General features: G+C 34.5%; 1 protein-coding gene across 1 annotated transcript; it reads left to right on the forward strand.

The window, feature by feature from the left end:
* Nucleotides 1-22,265: 22,265 nt before the first annotated feature.
* On the forward strand, nt 22,266-23,786 carry LOC133034505 (uncharacterized). Its single transcript, XM_061109599.1, has one exon. The coding sequence runs from the start codon at nt 22,266-22,268 to the stop codon at nt 23,784-23,786; it is 1,521 nt and encodes a 506-aa protein (XP_060965582.1).
* The last annotated feature ends 641 nt before the right edge of the window (nt 23,787-24,427 follow it).

Raw genomic sequence — 24,427 nt, forward strand, 5'->3', positions numbered from 1 at the left:
AAAATTGGAAAAGCTCTCTCTCTCTCTCTTTCCCTCTCCATTTCGGCTTCATTGTGCAGCAAGAAAAAGCTCTCTCTCTCTCTCTCTCTCTTGTTGTGGTATGTGTTCCTAATTTTATTCCTTTACTTTCTTGGAAAAAAATGATGAAAATGGTTGATGCATGCATGTTTGTTGGATATTGTTGCTGCTGTAAATTGGCTGTTATTTTCTGAGATTTGAGCTTGTTAGATTAAGGTTATTGAGTTGTTTTTGAAGCATGAATCTTAGGTTGAGCAAAGCTATGTTTTTCTATGTAAAATATATGATTTTTGAAAGAAAATTGTTTAAACTGTTGCTGTGATGTTGTTGAAGTTTATGATTGATTCCAGAAGCTTAGTTATGCATATTTAAGTAGATTTAAACAGGTTTGAATGCATGTTAGAGGGGTTTAGCCAAGCTTGAGTTTTGAACTCAAAGCTTAGAGCTTTAATGGCATTTTTCGTATCTGTGATTTCTGGGTTGTTTTAATGCTTTGAAAATATTCTTTGGGGTATTTAGAATAGGTCTGGAAGGTTTGGTATGAATTGGGTTTGATTTGAATGAGTTATGGATTTTTGAGTTTGCTGCCTGCGAGGAACCGGAATTCCGGTTGTGCATCCGGAATTCCAGATGGGGGTCCTGAATTTTCCATAACCGGAATTCCGGTTGGGCAACCGGTCTACCGGTTGGGGAATTTTCAGAAACCCTAGATTTCCTCGATTTTATGTTTTAGGGGTATTGCCATGCTTTTTATCGATAGGGAAACTTTTAGTTCCTAGTTTAAGTCCCCGGGAAGTGATTTAGCGTGTCACTTATAGTGTTGTGATTTTTATGGTTTAGGAGCCTGTAATCCGCCGCGCAGTTAAAGTTCCAGTTAGGTTGACCGGCACACCTGAATTCGGAATCCAGGTAAGATTAGTATAACAGTATGCATATGTAGATTACATGTTTAGCGTGCATGTAGGAAGCCTGTTATATTACATTAGTTATGTATCTTGGCTTCGAACCATCCAACCTTGTCACGTCGGTACAGGCTGGAGTATGACCAGCAGCCGGAGTATGACCGGTTCGACCGATCAGGCTGACACTTGGTTGGTGGTTCCGTACTATTGACGTATCCCGTCGGTACAGGCTGGAGTATAACCAGCAGCCGGAGTATGACCGGTTCCACCGATCAGGTGGATATAGTAACACGTCGGTACAGGCTGGAGTATGACCAGCAGCCGGAGTATGACCGGTTCGACCGATCAGGCTGTTACGTGTCAATAGTACCGTCCCTATGAACGTTCAGAACTCAGTACCGTGTTGGACACGGTAGTAGTGGCTCAGTACCATGTTGGACACAGCAGTAGCAGGACTCAGTATCGTGTTGGACACGGCAGTTAGGGTTGTGATCAGGGGTATGGGCGTCTGATCATGACCGGGATCTATGTATGAGTATTATTATGCTTTTCTTACTGAGTCTGTCGACTCATAGTTCTACGTTTATGTGTAGGTAAAGGCAAGGCTAAAGCTGATGGACCGTGAGCGAGCTTGTGAAGATTGTACATGTCGAGGCGGTTAGGCCTGGAGCGTACGATCCTCGCGACAACGAGGCTGATTTTGGTAAGTAGTCGCTAGGCGACAATTATTTTGTATGAACAGTTAAATCTTTTGTAAATGATTTTGTAATCGGGATCCCGAGTCTTTTTGTAATTATATTTTACAAGTTTAATTAAAACGGAAAAATTTTAATTAATCACGTTTTCCATAAACCTCGTTGATTAGCAACGAGCTGCACAGCATGTTTAAAAATCACGTAATACGCCTATGTTAGTTAGGGTGTTACAATTTGGTATCAGAGCTGCCAGGTTGTCTTCCGAAGATCGTCACGACATGTACAATCATCATCAGCAGTTAGCTCGTTTCACGGTTCAGTAAGCCTTTATTGCTTTAGTAGTTTATTTTATTCAGTTATGAAAAAGAAAAGCCTGTTAGGAAGCATGTTAGTAGCCTGATAGTAGAATAGGCGCATGTTTCGTTTTTAATTTCCAAATTAAGCGGCATTAGTAAGCTCTTGATGATCGTGACCTGAATCGCCAACTCGGGATTTCGAGGCGGTTCAGACTAGATGGACGCCAGGCGAAATATTAGGAGTCAGGGCATCTCAGTCGGGTGAGATCAAGGTCAAGGAGCTCAGTTCTTCCCCCAAAGTGTTATGGGCCGAGGTAGAGGTCCCAGGGGCAGGGCTCGTGGTCGAGGTGATGTCAATTCGCCACAGGTTGCCCAGGTCAATCAGGAAGCCCAGAATTGGGAAGTTAGGTTTGCTGAAATGCAAGTCAGAATAGAGGAGCAAGATAATGAGATTCAGAGATTCAGGCAGCAGGGTGCTCCTGCAGTGCCGGTGCCAGAAGTTCCAGTGGCACCCACCCCTGCTGCTCAGGCCGAGATAGTGGTAGTGGCAAACTGAATGGAACCCTTGTATGAACGGTTCCGGGACCAAGCACCTCCAGTCTTTTTGGGAGGTCCAAATGTGATGAAGGCCGAGCAGTGGCTAACGGTGATCACCAAAATCCTGAACTTTATGGGTGTCACCGGGAACGACAGAGTGGTGTGTGCCACTTTCCAGTTTCAAGAAGACGCTTAGGTCTTGTGGGACATGGTGTCTCAGATTCACGACGTCACCACCATGACCTGGGAAGGTTTCAGGAACTCTTCAACGCCAAATACTATAATGAGGCGGTCAGAAGCGCCAAGAGGAAAGAGTTCGCTCACCTGACCCAGTGTGAGAACGTGAGCGTGACGGAATATACTACTCAGTTCGATCGGTTGGCGAGGTTGGCCTCGGGATTTATGCCAACCGATTTCAGTAAGAAAGAAAAATATATTGATGGACTTAATGTGAAGATCAAGTATGACCTTATGGTTACTACCGACGACAAGACCACCTATGCTGTGATGGTGGAGAAAGCACTGTGAGCTGAGGGCGCAGTTAGATGTATGTGGAATCAGTTAGGACTCCAGTATGTGGCGGGGCTCCTACCCCTCCTGCGTCAGGTTTCAGCAGGGGAGGTAGTGGTTCGGCCATGGACTAGAGGAGGAAATTATCCACTGCATCTGGTGGCTCAGGGCAGAACAAGAGGTTCTGAGGGAACCAGAATCAAGGTGGTCGTCATGGTAGTGTTGAGACCCGTTATTCCTACTGGAGTGTCTCATTAGTATGAGGCATCCTCCGGGTGAGTGCTTGGGTCAAGGTTGTTTTTATGTGGCTGCCAGAATCTTTAGTAAATTGGATAGACCGTACGATAGATGTGAATCAGGGTTTGGAACCCTATTACCTGGCGGAGAATTGGTTATCTTCAAAAGGTGGATTAGGTCTATGTCGATCAGGATAGATGGTAGAGAGTTAAGTGCTGATTTGATAGAGATGAGTCTAGTAGAGTTTGATATTATTTTAGGAATGGATTTCCTATCTAAATATTCTGCGAGCTTTGATTGCAAAAGGAAGATGGTGATCTTCCAACCGGAAAGTGAAGAACCATTTGTGTTTGTTGGTTCAGTTCAGGGATCTCGGATCCCGGTGATCTCGGCTATGTCAGCTAGAGAATTGTTGCACGGCGGTTGTTTAGGGTTTCTGGCCGTGGTGGTGGACACCACTCGGCCAGATACCATTCGGCCAGAGGACATCAAGGTGGTTTGGGAATTTTTGGATGTTTTTCCCGAAGAACTTCCAGGGTTACCACCTCAGCGGGAGATCGACTTCGTGATAGATTTGGCACCAGGGGTGGAACCGGTTTCTAAAGCCCCATATGGAATGGCTCCAGCTGAACTTAAGGAATTAAAGATTCAGCTCCAAGGGTTGCTTGACATAGGGTTTATTCGGCCCAGTGTGTCACCCTGGGGAGCCCCGGTTTTATTCGTCAAGAAGAAGGATGGATCTATGAGGATGTGCATCGACTACAGGGAATTGAATAAGCTGACGGTGAAGAATAAATATCCATTACCTAGGATCGATGACTTGTTCGATCAGCTTCAGGGGAAGACTGTCTTTTCAAAGATTGATCTCCGTTCGGGTTATCATCAACTGAGAATCCGAGAGGAGGACATTCCGAAGACGGCTTTCCGCACTAGGTGTGGACATTACGAATTTCTGGTTATGTCATTCGGACTAACCAATGCTCCTGCAGCATTCATGGACTTGATGAATAGAGTGTTCAAGGATTTCCTCGATATCTGTGTGATTGTGTTTATCGACGACATCCTCGTGTACTCTCAATCAGAAGAGGAGCATGAGTTACATCTTCAGATGGTACTGCAACAGCTTCGGGAACATAAGCTTTATGCCAAGTTCAAGAAATGTGAGTTCTGGCTATCTCAGGTGTCCTTCCTAGGGCACATTGTGAGCAAAGATGGGATCAAGGTGGTGTTAGGTTTTATGCCCTAAATAAAACTCTTTACAATCTGATTAGTTATCAATATAAGAAATTTGAAGTGATTGATGTTTGCATGAATTTTACATGCTAATGGTTTAATATGTTTATTACATTCATACACACAAAATCAGTTAAATCCAGATCATATGTTTATTCACAATTACAGTATCGTCAACACAGTGGAATGTGATTGTGATCATATGAATCAAAAGTTTTGGTCCCTCGTTTCATCGTTGTTATTGGATTTACACTAATGTGATAATCAGCGATGATGTGTACTTACACTTGGAGTAAGTGTTATGTTCTTTCCAGGACATTAGTAAAGTATACTAGTTTCGAATGTATGGAGTATACATTGGACTGGACCGATATTGCAACTAAGTTAAGATATTACAAACTTACCGTTATACATATCTTTCCAAGTCAATATCAGTAGTTGATCTTAAGATTGAAAAGAATCTAAATCCTGATATGCTTGGGCTCAACTCAGGAGTGCTATTCATGTTCTTTGATTTATTAGTTAAGCCTACTTTTGGGTCAGGGTGATACGTATATTTTGGGAACATGATAGTATGATTGAGTGGGAGTGCTGAACATAAATATGGAATCTATAGCTTCTACTGGTGTATAGAAGTTAAGTGATGATTCCCTTTGAGCTTAGCAAATAGAAGTAAATGGATGAGCTCTTGTTTAACTGACTAATTATTAGATCACTAAACACCATTTACAGGTAGCTAAGTGTTTTAAGGGGCAAAATACATTGAGGGGTGAGAACGGTAAAGAAATCCCATCTCGATGTAAATCATCTATATAGAGGATCTTTAAGTCACAATAAGATTATAACAATGGTTAAATGAGATAGTATATTGGTATCGTGAAACATACAATATGCTCTATATAAGTCTGAGAGTGCAATTCTAAGTTCTAAGAGTGGATTCAACGAAGAATTAATAAGTAGGAATTTACTTGGTAAATTTGGTTCACTTATTGGAAGCTCAGCATATAGATCCATGGTCCCCATTCTAGTTGAGAACATTCTGCTTGTAAGACTCATTAATTGATTCGTGATTGATCAATTATAATTCTAAAGTTAGACTATGTCTGATTTTATGAATTTTCACTAAGCAGGGGTGAAATTGTAAGGAAAAGAGTTTTCTAGGTTTATTTATTTATAAATAGACTTTATATGTCTAATTAATAATTAAATTAAATGACAATATTATTTAATAATGTATTTTAATTATTAAATAATTAGTTTTGGCATTTAAAAGGTTAGAATTGGAAAATTGGCATTTTTGAGAAAATAGAGATAAAATTTGATAAAATTGCAAAATTAAGTGAGGCCCATTAACACCATATGGCCGGCAACTTATAAGGCTTTTTCAAATTAATATTTTCATTATTTTAATGCCAAATAAATCCTAACCTAAACCTAGTAAGTTGCCTATAAATAGAAAGTGATGGCTCATTCACAACACATGCTTTCATTAGCTTTCTGACAGAAATTTCTCTCTTCAGAAAACTGAGCCTTCCTCACTCTCTACCTTGGCCGAAACCTCTCTCCCTCTTTTCCTTCATCTTTTTCGTGACCCTAGTGAAAGAGTAAGTGCCCACACACAGCCAGCAGTAACTCAATCATAGATTGGAAGACTGTGAAGGATCAAAGCTTGAAGAAGAAGGAGATTCGGGCTCAGATCTTGATTATACTCTGCTACAGAAAGGAATCAAGGGTTAGAGATCTGAGTGGAAGGAGACATTTATTCCGCTGCATCAATGTAAGGTTTTCTTAACTTTATATGTGTTTATTTTATCGTTTTAGAAAGTTCATATTTAGGATGTTAATAAACATACTTGTGAGTAGATCTAAGATCCTGGTAAAATAATTCCCAACAACTGGCCTCAGAGCCATGGTAATTGATTTACTTGCATGTAATTTGGACTTTAAAACGATTGTTTGTATGTTCTTTGGATGGTATCATGTTGTATTGAGTGTTATTTGATGATTGATTGATGTTTGTGAAATTTTCGTGAAAAATAATTGTTATTTTGGTTCTGGAATTAATTTTATTGGATAGTATGGAAAAAATTAAGCAAGTTAGCCTTTTACAGAACTCAATTTGGATTTTATTTGAATTAGTTATGATTTTTTGAAGATTTGACAAAATCTGGCCGTGTGATAGTTTCCTGCGATCGCAGAACTGTCCGTACAGTTTCGAATTTTTTCTATTTTCTTCAATTTTTCATACTTTTTTCATGGAATTAACTTCCAATTTTTTGTATGGTTTAATATATATACTATTACTATTCCTAATTCAATTCTAATTATCATTTTGAATTAATTTAATATTTTTTTAATTTAATTCAAGATATTAGTGTAATTTGAATTTGAATAGAATTAGTATTTATCTTTTTGCTTAAAAATCTATCTTATTTTTAAATTTGATTATATTTTTTTTTTAAATTTAAGATCAGATTTTTTAAGATATTTATAATATCTTTTGAGATATTTATAATATCTTTTAAGATATTTAAAAATATCTTATCTTTTAAGATATTTATAATATTTTTTAAAGATATTTATAATATCTTTTAAGATATTTTAAAAATATGTTATCTTTTAAGATTTTTTAAATCTTTTTAGATATTTTGACCTTATTTAAATTTAAAATAAGATATTTATAATCATGTAATTTTAAATAGATATAAGATATTTTGCTAACTTTTTAAATTTTGTTATTTTATTTATTTAAATTAAATTTAAAATCTGAAAAGATATTTTATTTATCTTTTCTAATTTTTATTTAATTTTTATTTTAAAATAACATTTAATTTTTAAAAGTAGTTAGCAAATTTTGAGATGATATTTAGGTTGGTTGAAACCTAATTTTTCAAAAAGTAGGTTTAATTTTTAAATTTTTTTTTAAAATTTCAAAATTTTTTTTATTTCCGAAATTAAATTTTTTTTAATTTTATTTTATTTTTCGAAAATTAAAATATTTTTTTTAATTATTTATTTTTTCGAAATTATTTATTTAAAATTAAATAAATCCTACTTCCAACTATCCAGCTAACCTTGTTGCAGGAGTATGTGTTTTTAGCTTGTGTGTAAGTTTTTAAAAACCTATTATTACTTGATTGCAAATAGCCATGGTTACTTTTTGCCAGATCTAATGATCTGATGGCTCCCTTGGTCAAGTTAATAATTTGTAACAGGTAAATTTTACAATCTTCTTTCATCTGTGTATGACCTAGCAACATGATAGGATCCATCCAAAGTGTGCCTGTGTGAGCCTATATGTTTATTTTGTTTTAATATAGATACATATAGGTTGTTGCTAAATAAAATGTCACACCATGATAGATTTTATTTAGGTCCATTTAGTTTTTGGACCTATTCAATTAATAACAGTTATTCATTTTAAGGTTAAATTCCTCTCTTTTGGGCCTTGTGTGAGAGTTGGGTGCCATAGAAGTGGGTACGACATACTGAACCCAGCACCCCCTCACATGAACTACCCCAATTGTGAAGGCCCATTTGCCTGATTTGAATAACTGTACTAGGTTAATTATATTAGTTTGACCTAATAAAATTGAATTAGCAACATAATTAACTTTTAACATATATGAAAATTTATTTTCATTTTAATATTTTAAAGTTAATTTTAAGAAAAACACTTTTAGTTTTAGATATTAATTCTAGACAAACTATTTGTATTTTTCTTGTATTTAATTAAATATAGAATTTTAACTAACTAAGATTCTTTCTGGAGCTTATTTAATTAAATATTCCTATTTAAGTTATAAATTAGTTGTATCAACTGATTTTTCTTAACTAACTTAAATTTGAATATTTGATTTAAATTTTAAATCAAGTTGAGGAATCTTAGGCATTAGTTATTAAAGATTCTTAAGATATTTTTTAAGTTAATATCTTTTGAAATATTAACTTGAAATGGAATATCTTAGATATTTTTTTGTTAATATCTTTTCAAATATTAACTTTAAAAGATATCTTCAAATTAAGTGGTTACAACTTAATTTGTGATATTTAATTAAATCTAGATTTGAAATTATTTAAGTTTTAGATTTTTTCTATATAACTTAAATTAGATATTTTTCAAATTTTGAAAAGATACTTAGTCAAATAAGATATTTTCTAGATAGTAATTTCTAGACTACTTATTATTTCTAATAGTTATAGGAAAATATTATACTTTTGTGAAATTAATTATTTAAATAATTAATTTTGGTACAATTTTATTAAGTATATTTTTCCTAGTATTAAATAGAAATTAATAATTAAGGCTTCTCTACACTTAATTATTTATTTCTTGAATTTAATACAATTAATTAAGTTGAAAAATCTAAATATCTAAGTTGATTTTCATAATGATACTTAAATATTTATTGATTTTTCATGACACTTAATTAAATAGAAAATTAATTTTAGGTTGAAATTTAATTTTTCAACTTAAATTTAAATAATTTTCAAAATATATATTTTTCTTTATTTTATTAATCAATTTCGAAAATTGCATTTTAATTATGCAATATTTTCGAATTTTTTTTGAAAAATAGATTGAGTTGTAAATTAATTAATTATTTTAATTAATTCTTGGACCAACTCAAGTCAATGATTTTTTCATTTAATAGATTAATTTAAAATAAGTGAATTTAAAATATATATATATTATTAGAAATTGAATTAACTAGTCAAAAGAATATCTAGATAGGTGATATTTTTGCTTGAAGTATTTCTTTTCTATTTTTATTATTTTCGAAAATTGTATAGTTTTTATACTTAATTTTCGAACTCAATAAATATATTCTCAAAGGAAATTTTTAAGTTGCTAATTATTTATTTAATTCGACTTAAATTAATTTCCTTAATATTTATATTTAAGATTATTACTAAGATGGAAATAATTAATTTTATTTCAATCACCATCTAGTATAATTTTATAAATATTATATTAAATTCTTATTTTTGAATTTTAATTCTTAAATAGAATTTAATGAGATTTATTTATTAGAATAATAAGAAAATACATTTTAAACAATGAGCTTTATTATTATTAAGATATTCGATCTCCATTGTGGGTTTTACACCGCGTTTGTTTTAGTGAGTAATCCTCCCTAATGGAGGAACGTTCATTAGCAATTTCGCACCGTTTAATCTCGCATGATAAGTGGTTTGTAAGTGTTTTATATGGTATAGATCACCCTAATGGTGGCGACCATATTTGACTTGCAAATTGCGAAACAATGGTAGAAGCTCATAAGATAGAATAGCCTTGACTCTCGCCTAAACGGGACAACGCTGGATTCTGATCTTGATCGAATAAAAGGTTGCTAGAATGTTTAACATTTTAGATGAGCTGACAACTCTATTCAATGGATGGTAGCTTTGACTCTCGCCTAAACGGGACACTGATATCAGTTTGTTGAAAACCTTGGAAATTATTTAGGATTGAATTTTTTAAGTATTTTCTCATATCATTCCTACTTGCTATGTGCTTATAATTTCTGAATTGATTTTGTGTTAAACCATTAATTAATTTTTATTTGTTGATTTCTATTATTTTGTAGTATCCTGTTTTGTCAAAATGAATCCCATGTTATCACTGTTGACTGAAAATAAGCTAAATGGATCTAACTTTAATAAATGGAATGAGAACATTAATATTGCTCTCATAGGAGAAAGTGCCTTGTTTGTTTTAACTGAGCCGTCACCTGAAGTGCCTGGGGATAATGCATCCAAAGCGTGAAAGAAAAGTATGAGCGTTGGCAGAAGGCAAATGACAAAGCTCTATACTTTATGCTTTCTAGCATGGTTGACACCCTCAAAACTCGGTTTTCTAAAACTGAGAAGGCTGCTGAAGTTATGACGAAGTTAAATGAGCTATTCGGTAAGGCATCACTTCAGTCACGCTTTGACGTGACTAAGAAGTACATTAACGCACGGATGGAACCTCATCAAAACGTGCGTGATCATGTTCTCCTCATGTCCAGTTATTTCCAAGAAGCCCAGGATCATGGTGCTGAAATGGACACTGCTACTCAAGTTAGTCTTATCTTGAATAGCCTGACTCCAGCATTTCTACCATATACATCAAATTATGTCATGAATAAGAAGGAAATTGACTTTCATGAATTAGTCAATGACCTTCAAACTTATGAAAATTTGATTGGAGGACCCAAGAAAAAGGGAGTAAACCTCATCCTGGTAATGGTAATGGGACGATAAAACCTGAAGCAAATGTTGCCTCTGCTTCAAAGCCCAAATCGAAGAAGAAGTGGAAGAACACCAAGAAGCGAACAAAAGCCATGAAAAAGGCTGCTCCTTCTGGTGATGCTACACTTAAAGGAAAGTGTTTCTACTGCAATGAAAAAGGTCATTGGAAACCCCAGTGTCATAAACTTCTTGCAAAGAAACAAGGTATTTCCATTTATAAACTTTAAAAGTTTAGTGAATTGTTATCCAATTGGATTTATGATTCTGGACTAAACTTTGTTTATTTGTTTTCTTCTTCTGATAGGCCTAGCTACTTGAACTCAATTGAGTTTGATCAGAAAGCTGGACCAAGGGTGAAATCGTCCAGATGAAGATGAAGCTCTTCAATTTTTTGAATTAATTGTTTTAGTTTAAAGACAATTTGGATTTCAAATTTTAGTTAGGGATATTTATCCCTGTTTCTCTCATATTGTTGCAATACTTTTTTATTATTAATAAAGTTTTATTTTTTCGAAATTCACTATTGCAATTTATGAGATTGAGCTTCATTTAATTTTATCTTCATCAATTATTACCACATTATATTTATATGTTTGTATGTGTAAGTGTTTTTATTATTGATGCAAATTTTATAATATTTACAACTCTTCATAGAGTTATATTATATAAACACTAGAAATCATTTCTATGTTTATCAATAATTGTTAATTCTCATACAATTATTAAGAATTTGTTTAATAAAAGGATCTTATGATCTGATAGGGGTGGAGAAAAGTTAAGAAAACTATGCAGTTCAACGATCTTTTATATCTAATGAACTCTGGATAGTATTCAACTCCACATAAACTCTATCACACAGAGAATCATGATCTTTACAACCTTTAGGGGTGGATCATAATCTCTATATACTTAGGGGTGGAGATTTTCCATAGTACCCTATATGTATATTCTTAGGGGTGGAGTCTATTCCACAATTCCCTATGAAACACATATCTTGTTTAAACATAGAAGTAATATAATGAGTCAGCTATTGTCAATATAAATTCTTGATCTTGATTGTATGTTCCATTTCGTTTTTACTGTTGTAAGTAAAAGCATGATACCTTTGAAAGTTCTTTGTTAAAGTTTCACACTACCTTAATTGAGTGGGAGAATTTTAAAGTTCTATACCCATCTTCATTAGGTTGATAATTGTGATAGGTACTTAAGAACACTACTGAAAAGCAAATCTATCCATTCACATGGATAGATATAGCTTATCAGAATTATGAGAATAAGATAAAGAACTCTAGTTCAGTCCATTCGAATGACTTGAACCAAGAATTCTTAATCCTCATAAAATTTTATGGTATCTTAATTTTGATTACTTTAATCTCTGGCATGTATTTTTCACTTCAAATACTTGTCTGCTAAGTTGATGACTTAGTCTTGACTTAAAGTTTCAGACTAATACAAAAGTCACAACTAGGTAACTCTCTAAACAATCGAGTAGGTTAAAAGTATTATTTAACCAGACATCTGCTATTGAGTGGGAGCTATCTGAGATGTAATCAAATAGGGAACATTAGAAGATATTCAAGAAGGATTTATGAAAGTGATCTATATGTCAGATATTAAGGAACTGTGTATCAGTTGTCTTTGTATCACACCATCTAATTTCGAAATTCTTAAGATGGTGCTTACTTTGGGGTGGAGGAATTATTGTATAATAATTCAAGCTCTACCAGAGAAGAACTATAACTTGGTCTATTCGAAAATACCAGAAAGTTATATCACTGAAGAAAAGTCTACACTGTATTATCTCAATGACATATTTTAAAATATGAGAGATATGTCCTCTGTTAATTCAGATGTACTTTTAAAACAGTAAAGATTTCAGTATCCCTTGATGAGTAAAGCATATAGTAAAGGATGTTTCATAAGAGTATTTATGAACTAGTTTCCAGAAGTTTGGGTGGATTCAAATATACTACACTTGATCTGAAGATCAAGACATCAGATTGACCTATTTGCGCAGTTTGTTTTATATTAGTGCAAGTGGGATTTTGTTAGGTTTTATGCCCTAAATAAAACTCTTTACAATCTGATTAGTTATCAATATAAGAAATTTGAAGTGATTGATGTTTGCATGAATTTTACATGCTAATGGTTTAATATGTTTAATATGTTTATTACATTCATACACACAAAATCAGTTAAATCCAGATCATATGTTTATTCACAATTACAGTATCGTCAACACAGTGGAATGTGATTGTGATCATATGAATCAAAAGTTTTGGTCCCTGTTTCATCAGTGTTATTGGATTTACACTAATGTGATAATCAGCGATGATGTGTACTTACACTTGGAGTAAGTGTTATGTTCTTTCCAGGACATTAGTAAAGTATACTAGTTTCGAATGTATGGAGTATACATTGGACTGGACCGATATTGCAACTAAGTTAAGATATTACAAACTTACCGTTATACATATCTTTCCAAGTCAATATCAGTAGTTGATCTTAAGATTGAAAAGAATCTAAATCCTGATATGCTTGGGCTCAACTCAGGAGTGCTATTCATGTTCTTTGATTTATTAGTTAAGCCTACTTTTGGGTCAGGGTGATACGTATATTTTGGGAACATGATAGTATGATTGAGTGGGAGTGCTGAACATAAATATGGAATCTATAGCTTCTACTGGTGTATAGAAGTTAAGTGATGATTCCCTTTGAGCTTAGCAAATAGAAGTAAATGGATGAGCTCTTGTTTAACTGACTAATTATTAGATCACTAAACACCATTTACAGGTAGCTAAGTGTTTTAAGGGGCAAAATACATTGAGGGGTGAGAACGGTAAAGAAATCCCATCTCGATGTAAATCATCTATATAGAGGATCTTTAAGTCACAATAAGATTATAACAATGGTTAAATGAGATAGTATATTGGTATCGTGAAACATACAATATGCTCTATATAAGTCTGAGAGTGCAATTCTAAGTTCTAAGAGTGGATTCAACGAAGAATTAATAAGTAGGAATTTACTTGGTAAATTTGGTTCACTTATTGGAAGCTCAGCATATAGATCCATGGTCCCCATTCTAGTTGAGAACATTCTGCTTGTAAGACTCATTAATTGATTCGTGATTGATCAATTATAATTCTAAAGTTAGACTATGTCTGATTTTATGAATTTTCACTAAGCAGGGGTGAAATTGTAAGGAAAAGAGTTTTCTAGGTTTATTTATTTATTAATAGACTTTATATGTCTAATTAATAATTAAATTAAATGACAATATTATTTAATAATGTATTTTAATTATTAAATAATTAGTTTTGGCATTTAAAAGGTTAGAATTGGAAAATTGGCATTTTTGAGAAAATAGAGATAAAATTTGATAAAATTGCAAAATTAAGTGAGGCCCATTAACACCATATGGCCGGCCACTTATAAGGCTTTTTCAAATTAATATTTTCATTATTTTAATGCCAAATAAATCCTAACCTAAACCTAGTAAGTTGCCTATAAATAGAAAGTGATGGCTCATTCACAACACATGCTTTCATTAGCTTTCTGACAGAAATTTCTCTCTTCAGAAAACTAAGCCTTCCTCACTCTCTACCTTGGCCGAAACCTCTCTCCCTCTTTTCCTTCATCTTTTTCGTGACCCTAGTGAAAGAGTAAGTGCCCACACACAGCAAGCAGTAACTCAATCATAGATTGGAAGACTGTGAAGGATCAAAGCTTGAAGAAGAAGGAGATTCGGGCTCAGATCTTGATTATACTCTGCTACATAAAGGAATCAAGGGTTAGAGATCTGAGTGGAAGGAGACATTTATTCCGCTGCATCAATGTAAGGTTTTCTTAACTTTATATGTGTTTATTTTATCGTTTTAGAAAGTTCATATTTAGGATGTTAATAAACATACTTGTGAGTAGATCTAAGATCCTGGTAAAATAATTCCCAACAGGTGGATCCCAGGAAGATCGAATCCGTCAGGGATTGGCCAAGACCGAAGACAGTGACAGAGATCAGAAGCTTCTTGGGTTTAGCTGGGTACTACCGTAGGTTCGTTGAGGGGTTCTCTAAAATTTCAATGCCCCTAACCGAGCTTACAAAGAAAAATCAGCGATTTATTTGGTCAGACAAGTGCGAAGCTTGTTTTCAGGAGCTAAAACAAAGGTTGATTACCGCTCCAGTGCTAGCTTTGCCTTCAGACAAGGAGAAGTTCGTAGTTTACTGTGACGCATCCAAACAGGGTTTGGGGTGTGTATTGATGCAAGCCGATCGGGTTATCGCTTATGCCTCCCGTCAGTTAAAGGATTATGAACAGCGATACCCGACTCATGACTTAGAGTTGGCCGCGGTGGTTTTCGCATTGAAGATTTGGCGGCATTATCTTTACGGGGAAAAGTGCGAAATCTATACCGACCATAAAAGTCTCAAATGTTTCTTTACTCAGAAGGATTTGAATATGAGACAAAAGCGTTGGTTGGAATTAGTGAAAGATTACGATTGTGAGATCCTCTATCACCTCGGAAAGGCCAATGTAGTGGCCGATGCCCTGAGCAGAAAGGGTCCCGGGCAAGTAGCTAGTATGGTTCAGATCTCACCTCAGCTAGCAGAGGATATGGTTAGATCCAGCATTGAGTTTGTGGTAGGTCAGCTTCACAACTTAACGCTGCATTCTGACCTGTTAGAAAGAATAAAAGTCGCTCAGATGACGGATCCAGAGTTAGTGAAGATCAGAGATGAGGTGTTGGCTGGTCAAGCCAAAGACTTTTCAGTGTCAGGCAGCGGGATGCTTTTGTATAAAGCCAGGGTTTGTGTTCTGAATAGTGTCGAACTTAGGAATGAGATCTTTGAGGAGGCTCATTCTACCCCGTATTCTCTGCATCCCGGCACCACTAAGATGTACCAAGATCTTAAACCGTACTTCTGGTGGAGCGGTATGAAGAAGAATTTGGTAGAATTCGTATCGAGATGCCTCACCTGTCAGCAGATTAAGGCTGAACATCAGAGACCAGCAGGGTTGTTGCAGCCTCTAACCCTACCAGAATGGAAGTGGGAGGATATCACGATGGATTTTGTGGTCGGGTTACCTAGGACCACGGGTTTATTTGATTCCATCTGGGTAGTGGTGGATCGATTTACGAAATCTGCTCATTTTCTGCCGGTTAGAAGAACATTTACAGTGGATCAGTTGGCAGAGTTGTATGTCAGAGAGATAGTAAGACTTCACGGGGTAACGAAGTCTATAGTTTCGGACACGGATCCGAAGTTCACCTCCAAATTTTGGCAAAGTTTGCAACGAGCAATGGGTACCAAGCTGAAATTCAGTACAGCATTCCATCCTCAGACAGATGGTCAGTCCGAAAGGACAATTCAGATATTGGAGGACATGTTGCGAGCCTGTGTTATGGATTTCGAACGCTCATGGAATAAGTATCTACCGTTGATAGAATTTTCTTACAACAACAGTTATCAGAGTACGATAGGGATGGCTCCCTATGAACTGTTATACCGTAGGAAGTGTAGATCTCCCATCCACTGGGATGAGACAGGGGAGAGGAAATACCTAGGTCCAGAGTCAGTGCAGCGGACCAATGAGGCAATAGAGAAGATAAAAGCTAGAATGCTTGCCTCACAGAGCAGACAGAAGAGTTACGCAGATCCGAAACACAGAGACGTTGAGTTCCAAGTAGGGGGCCATGTGTTTTTACGGGTATCTCCGATGAAGGGGATTAAACGTTTCGAGAAAAGAGGCAAGTTATGCCCTAAATTTACAGGACCTTTCGAGATTCTCGAGAAGATAGGTCAAGTGGCATATCGGTTAGCATTGCCTTGAGCCTTATCAGCAGTTCACAACGTATTCCATGTCTCGATGTTGAGAAAATACGTTTCAGATCCCTCTCATATACTCGATTATGAGAGCCTAGAACTGCAGCCAGACATGACTTATGAGGAACAGCTAGTGCAGATCCTGGATAGAAAGGATAAAGTCCTTCGGAATAAGACCATAGCATTGGTCAAAGTTCTCTGGAGAAACAGCAAGGTGGAGGAAGCCACCTGGGAGCTAGAGTCAGATATGAGAGCTCAATATCCAGAGTTATTCAGGTTAGATTTCGGGGACGAAATCCTCTTAAGGGGGGGATAGTTGTAAAGCCCGCTTAGTTTAATTTGGAAATTAGCAGTTAATTATGATTAATTATGAAAATTATTTATAGCTATTTAAATAATTTATTATGCTGTTATTTATGGAATTCAGAAATGCATTTTTATTTCATTTAGTAGTTTTCATATTTTGCATTTCCGGTGCCCGGTAATTTGGAACCCGGCGTTTGGCTCAGTAGAAATCACAACTTAGTATGTTGGTAGTTTGGGACGGTTTATTAGACATTGGGAATGTCGGGAATGGTGGGGAATTTAGAATTTCCCAAAAATACCCCTTTAGTGTGATTTATGTGGTTTTAGTGTGGAGGGGCAAAATGGTCTTTTTGCCCCATTAGTATTTTGTCTTCTAGTGACTTTTTAATGAATTATATGTGGTTATTTCCTTTATTTGTTGGCTGAATTATTTATGTAAAACCTTTATTTCATTTTGCAAAATTACAAAGTTTAAAAAGTTAAAAAAAAAATAGAAAATTGGAAAAGCTCTCTCTCTCTCTCTTTCCCTCTCCATTTCGGCTTCATTGTGCAGCAAGGAAAAGGAGATTTTTCCTTGTGAATCTTGTAGTTTTCAGGAAGTTTTGGGTGATCTCTTGTTGTGGTATGTGTTCCTAATTTTATTCCTTTACTTTCTTGGAAAAAATGATGAAAATGGTTGATGCATGCATGTTTGTTGGATATTGTTGCTGCTGTAAATTGGTTGTTATTTTTTGAGATTTGAGCTTGTTAGATTAAGGTTATTGAGTTGTTTTTGAAGCATGAATCTTAGCTTGAGCAAAGCTATGTTTTTCTATGTAAAATATATGATTTTTGAAAGAAAATTGTTTAAACTGTTGCTGTGATGTTGTTGAAGTTTATGATTGATTCCAGAAGCTTAGTTATGCATATTTAAGTAGATTTAAACAGGTTTGAATGCATGTTAGAGGGGTTTAGCCAAGCTTGAGTTTTGAACTCAAAGCTTGGAGCTTTAATGGCATTTTTCGTATCTGTGATTTCTGGGTTGTTTTAATGCTTTGAAAATATTCTTTGGGGTATTTAGAATAGGTCTGGAAGGTTTGGTATGAATTGGGTTTGATTTGAATGAGTTATGGATTTTTGAGTTTGCTGCCTGTGAGGAACCGGAATTCCGGTTGTGCATTCGGAATTCCGGATGAGGGTCCTGAATTTTCCAGAACCGGAATTCTGGTTGGGCAACCGGTCTACCGGTTGGGGAATTTTCAGATTCCCTAGATTTCCTCGATTTTATGTTTTAGGGGGTATTGCCATGCTTTTTATCGATAGGGAAACTTTTAGTTCCTAGTTTAAGTCCCCGGGAAGTGATTTAGCGTGTCACTTATAGTGTTGTGATTTTTATGGTTTAGGAGCCTGTAATCCGCCGCGCAGTTAAAGTTCCAGTCAGGTTGACCGGCACACCTGAGTTCGGAATCCAGGTAAGATTAGTATAACAGTATGCATATGTAGATTACATGTTTAGCGTGCATGTAGGAAGCCTGTTAGATTACATTAGTTATGTATGTTGGCTTCGAACCATCCAACCCTGTCACGTCGGTACAGGCTGGAGTATGACCAGCAGCCGGAGTATGACCGGTTCGACCGATCAGGCTGACACTTGGTTGGTGGTTCCGTACTATTGACGTATCCCATCGGTACAGGCTGGAGTATGACCAGCAGCCGGAGTATGACCGGTTCCACCGATCAGGTGGATATAGTAACACGTCGGTACAGGCTGGAGTATGACCAGCAGCCGGAGTATGACCGGTTCGACCGATCAGGCTGTTACGTGTCAATAGTACCGTTCCTATGAACGTTCAGAACTCAGTACCGTGTTGGACACGGCAGTAGTGGCTCAGTACCGTGTTGGACACGGCAGTAGCGGGACTCAGTATCGTGTTGGACACGACAGTTAGGGTTGTGATCAGGGGTATGTGCGTCTGATCATGACCGGGATTGATGTATCAGTATTATTATGCTTTTCTTACTGAGTCTGTCGACTCACAGTTTTACGTTTATGTGTAGGTAAAGGCAAGGCTAAAGCTGAGGGACCGTGAGCGAGCTTGTGAAGATTGTACATGTTGAGGCGGTTAGGCCTGTAGCGTACGATCCTCGCGACAGCGAGGCTGATTTTGGTAACTAGTCGCTAGGCGACAATTATTTTGTATGAACAGTTAAATCTTTTGTAAATGATTTTGTAATCGGGATCCCGAGTCTTTTTGTAATTATATTTTACAAGTTTAATTAAAAAGGAAAAATTTTAATTAATCACGTTTTCCATAAACCTCGTTGATTAGCAACGAGCTGCACAGCATGTTTAAAAATCACGTAATACGCCTATGTTAGTTAGGGTGTTACAGGTATGCAATGCATACCCTTGTGCACCAAAATTGTTTTTGTCATATTTTTTGATTCAAAAATCATTTTTCATTAAAACAAAATTCAAATTTTGGTAGAATTTTGTGTAGAATCTAAATTTTTAATTAAAAATCTAATTATCAGAATAAAATTTATTTTTATTAATTTTTTAATTAATTAAAATTAGTTTTGGATATTATTAGTTTTGTATTAGTTTTCTTTGAATTTGAATTTGTTTTTCCACAAAGATAGCCTTATGGTTAATTTTGAAATTTTGATTATTTTATTTATTTTAATTATAAGACAAAATATTACTTATTTTATTGTTAATTTTGAATGATCTTATTTTGATATTAATTTTTTTTTTAAAAAATAATCTAGTTTAAATTTTAAAATTTGCTAACCATATCATATCCTTTTTAATTTTTTTTTATTTTTGTAATATATTTTAGTAAATTAAATTATAAGATTTGAAAAATGTTAATTTTAATAGTTTATCTTATTATGTATTTTTTTAATTAAAATAAATTTTTGCAAAAATAACATGAAATTTTAAAAATTGGTTAGTTTTGGTTTAAATTGAAATTTTAGGGTTTCTAACCATAAAATTTTCAAACTTAGAATTTTTTTTTTAATAAAATTGATAATATCCTAACTATAAAATATCTTATTTTTCAAACTGTTTATTTTGTAATATTTAATTTATTAAATTATAAGATTAACAATATAATATTAGGAATATCTAAATTTGAAAATTCTAGATATTATATTATATTATCTTATTAGAAATTTAAATAATTTAAATTTTAAATAAACTTGAAATTTGAAAATTCGTTAGATATTTGAATTTAAGTTAGAATTTAGGATATTTAGATGATTTGTTAGTTTTTTTTTTTTTTGAATTTTTCCAAATATTCTCTAACAACCTAAATTTTAAATTCTAGTTAAGATATATTTTAAATTTTAAAATAGAATATGTTAACTTACTTTCTAGTTATCGGTTACTTGTTTGGTTTGTAATGTTTGATTATTTATTTATTTATTAATTCAATTTTTTTTACAAACCTATTATTTATTTAATCTAAATTGCTATGATAAACTTGTTGACAGATCTAATGATCTAATTTTAATCATAGTCCAATTGTCAATAGACCTTATAAATAATTTGTAACAGGTAAATTTTGCAATTTCTTTCATCTGTGTAAACCTAGTAACATGATAGGGCCCATCCAAATTATTTGACCTGTGTGAGCCTATATGTTTGCTTTTGGGCTTAGATACATATAGGAAGCCCATTTAAGTTTAATTAATTAAATAGACTAGGTTGCTAAAATAAAATTTCACATAAGTAATTTTATTTAGGCCCAATTAGAATTGGGCTTATTCAATGAATAACAATTATTTATTTAAAGGTTAAATTGCTCTCCTTTGGGCCTTGTGTGAGAGTTAGGGGACCATAAAAGTGGGTACGATATACTGAACCCAACCCTCCCTCACATGAACCACCCCAATTGTGAGGGCCCATTTCCCTTATTTAAATAATTGTATTAGGTTAATTATATTAGTGTAACATAATTAAAATTAAATTAGCAACATAATTAGCTTTAAAATATATGAATTTTTTTTTTCATTGAATATTTTAAAGTTAATTTTAGAAAAACACTTAGTTAATGAGATATATTCTAGATAGTTATTTCTAGTAACTAATTATATTTTATAATATTTAATTAGGAAAATATTTTAAGTTGAAAATTAATTATTTATTAATTAATTTTGGACCAACTTAAATTAGAAATTAGAATTAAAAATTAAGCTAATCTTATACTTGATTTATAATTCATATATTTAATACATTTAATTAAATTGGAAAAAATATTTATAATTCTTATACTTGATTTATAATTCTTATACATTTAAAATTAAGCTAATCTTATACTTGATTTATAATTCTTATACTTGATTTAATACTTTTAAGTTGATTTTATACTTAAATATTTTTTTTTTCAGAAAATTTAATTAAATAGAAAAAAATTTTATGTTGGAAATTTAATTTCAGAATAACTTAAATTTTGAATAATTTTCAAAAAATATTTTATTTTATTAATCATTTTTTTAATAAATTCGAAATTTCATTATTTAGAATGCAGATAATTTTTTATTATTTGAAAAATAGAGTAGAGTTGAAAATTAATTTTTAATTAGTTTTAGATCAACTTAAATCAATAAATTTTTTATTAATGATTAATTAAAAATAAATGGACTAAAATATATTATAATTAAAAAATAAAGTAATTAGTTAGTGAAAATCTAGATAGTTATTTTATGTTTGCTTGAAGTATTTTTCAAGTTATATTTAATTAAATAGAAAATTAATATTTAAGAACTTTTTCTCTGTGTTTTTAGGACACAACTTTTTCTCTGTGTTTTGTTCTCGCAGCTTCTGGCTGGTGGCTATGGCTAAAACGAGGTCTAAAACTCAGGGAAAGGTGAGATCGGTGGGCAAGAAATCGAAGAAGAAGCAGTTCCAATCGACTCAGGATGCTATTGTGACTGGGGCTCGATGTGAGGATACTGGAGTCGAACCGCTGGAGGTCTCGGAGGAAGAGGAAACTGCAGATGACGATCCTGCTGTGGTCGATCTTTTCCAGCAACCTTTGTCTCCCAGATCGTCTTTAAAAGCTATACAAAGGCAGGATGATGTTCAGAAGGACTTTATTCACTTCCTCCACGCCAATAACCAATGTAACAGTGAAGTGAAACAAGGTAAATCCCCAATCCCTCCTGTTTTGAGATCTGGTATTGTGCGAAATTTAGATACTTCGTTTAAACAGTCTGAGAGTGTAAACAAAGTGAAGATTAATCTTGATGATATTGAGGAGGAAATTAACTTTTGGCAAGCCTCCATTGTTTGTTATGTGCTTGGTGCGAATCCTCCATTACATGTACTGGAAGGATTTGTTAAAAGAGTTTGGAAGGATAAGATAGATAGGGTGAAGTTGCTATCACAGGGAGTTTTATCATCAGGTTCCACTCTATGATAGAAAGAGATCTGATCTTGGAGGGTGGATATATCTTTTTCAATCGAAGACCTGTCATCATGAAGGCATGGGATCCCAATGTGAACTTCAAGAAAGAAGATGTTAAAAAGGTTCCTATATGGGTTCAGATTGAAGACCTGGATCTGAAATATTGGGGACAAAGATCGTTGTTCAAAATAGTTGGTCAAGTAGGTGAGCCGATTATGGTGGATAGTGTTACAAGAGAGAGGGAAAGGTTGAACTATCCTAGAATTCTTATTGAAGTTAGGATAGACCAAAATTTTCCTGATATGTTAGAGTTTGAGAATGAGTATGGCAACAACACCCATGTAGGCATCAAGTATGAATGGAAGCCAATTGCTTGTAATAATTGCTTTGGCTTGGGGCATTCGACTATTGATTGTAAGAAGAGTGCTAAAGTGGAAAAGAAGTGGATACTGAAGGAATATCATAGGCCAAAACCAGTAGTAGATGAGGATGGCTTTCTTCAAGTTTCAAGAGGTTCAAAGGGGCAAGTGCAGCCCACTAAGTCAGCGGTTTTAAGGATGGAAAACACTTTGCAAGCTTTAAATTCTGACCTGGAACAGCAAGAAGAAGCAGAAATGGAGATTGTAAATGAAGAAGAAGAGGGCAATACCGGAGGGGGGAAGATCCCTCTCTCTTCAATGGATAAACTCTTATGTTGGAATGTCCGAGGAGCCAACAATCAACAAAAACAGCGGCTAATCAAGCAATTTATTAGTCTCCAAAAAGTTGATTTTGTTGGGCTCCTTGAGACAAGAGTCAAGGCTCGAAAACTTGGTGTCTTGTACTCAAATATTTTTGACGGTTGGTGTTTTTCATCCAATATTGCGTGGCATAAGGGGGGGAAGATAGTAATAGCATGGAATCCTTCACGATTCATTGTTGATATTATTAGATGCACAAGTCAATTTATGCATCTAAAAATTTCAACAGTGGATGGTATGTTTGATAGTTTTGTTACTGTTGTGTATGCTTCAAATAGCAGAATGGAAAGGAAAAAGCTATGGGAGGATATATGTGGATTGAACACATGTGAAAAGTGGTGTCTTATGGGAGATTTTAATGAGATTTTAGCTAAAGAGGAAAGGGTAGGTCTACGGGTGTCAAGTTGGCCTGATGGAGATTTTTTACAGTGTGTTGCTTGTTGTAATTTGGAAGATATAAAGAGCAGTGGTAACTTTTTTACATGGACAAACAAACAACATGGGGGAGATCGAATCTTTTCCAAGATTGACAGGGTGTTAGCTAATCAAGAATGGCTGAACAAGTATGAAACTGCTGAAGTTGTGTTCCTTAATGAGGGATTGTTCGATCACTGTCCAGCTATAATCTCCTTATATCCGGTTGTTGCTAGTGGCCTAAAGCCTTTCAAATACTTTCGAATGTGGAAAGCCCATTCTAAGTTTGAGAGTTGTTTGGTAGACATTTGGTCAAAGCAATTAAGTGGATCAAAAATGTTTCAGGTGGTGACGAAATTGAGAAGTTTGAAAGTGGCTTTGAAAGACATCAATAGAGAGGGATTTTCGAATTTGCAAGGTACTTGTTCATGTGGCTAAGACTAGGCTGGATGAGATTCAAACTAAGATGCATAGCTGCCCGTTTAATGAAGAAATTCAGCAGCAGGAAAAAGAGGCTCGGGAGACATATGTTAAGGTACAAACAGATTATAATTCTTTTCTACAACAAAAGGCAAAGGTGGCTTGGATCCGAGATGGTGATAGCAATACATCACTCTTTCATGCAAGTATAAGGCAAAGGCTCAGACAGAATAGAATACTATCTATTGAACATCATGATGGGAAGAGAATCCATGATCCCAAGCTGGTGCAAGATGCTTTTATTGAATACTATAAACAACTTCTTGGTACTAAAATGGAGAATAGAAGATGTGTGCTTCCAGGGATATTGAGGAGAGGCCCAATGGTATCCAAAGTGCAAGCTGAGATGTTGGAGAGGGAGTTTAGTCATGAAGAGGTGAAGAAGGCTGTTTTTAGTATTGCTGGTTCGAAAGCTCCGGGTCCTGATGGCTACTCTAGTCATTTTTACCAAGATAACTGGGATACCATTGGGGATCTAATCTCACAAGCTGTGATTTCTTTTCTTGAATCTGGCAAGATACTAAAAGAGATAAACTCAATTGTGATCACCCTTGTCCCCAAAGTAAAATGTCCGAATACGGTGAAAGATTATCGCCCGA

This window comes from Cannabis sativa, chromosome 2 (assembly GCF_029168945.1).
Source record: "Cannabis sativa cultivar Pink pepper isolate KNU-18-1 chromosome 2, ASM2916894v1, whole genome shotgun sequence".
In the NCBI taxonomy this organism is placed as follows: Eukaryota; Viridiplantae; Streptophyta; class Magnoliopsida; order Rosales; family Cannabaceae; genus Cannabis; species Cannabis sativa.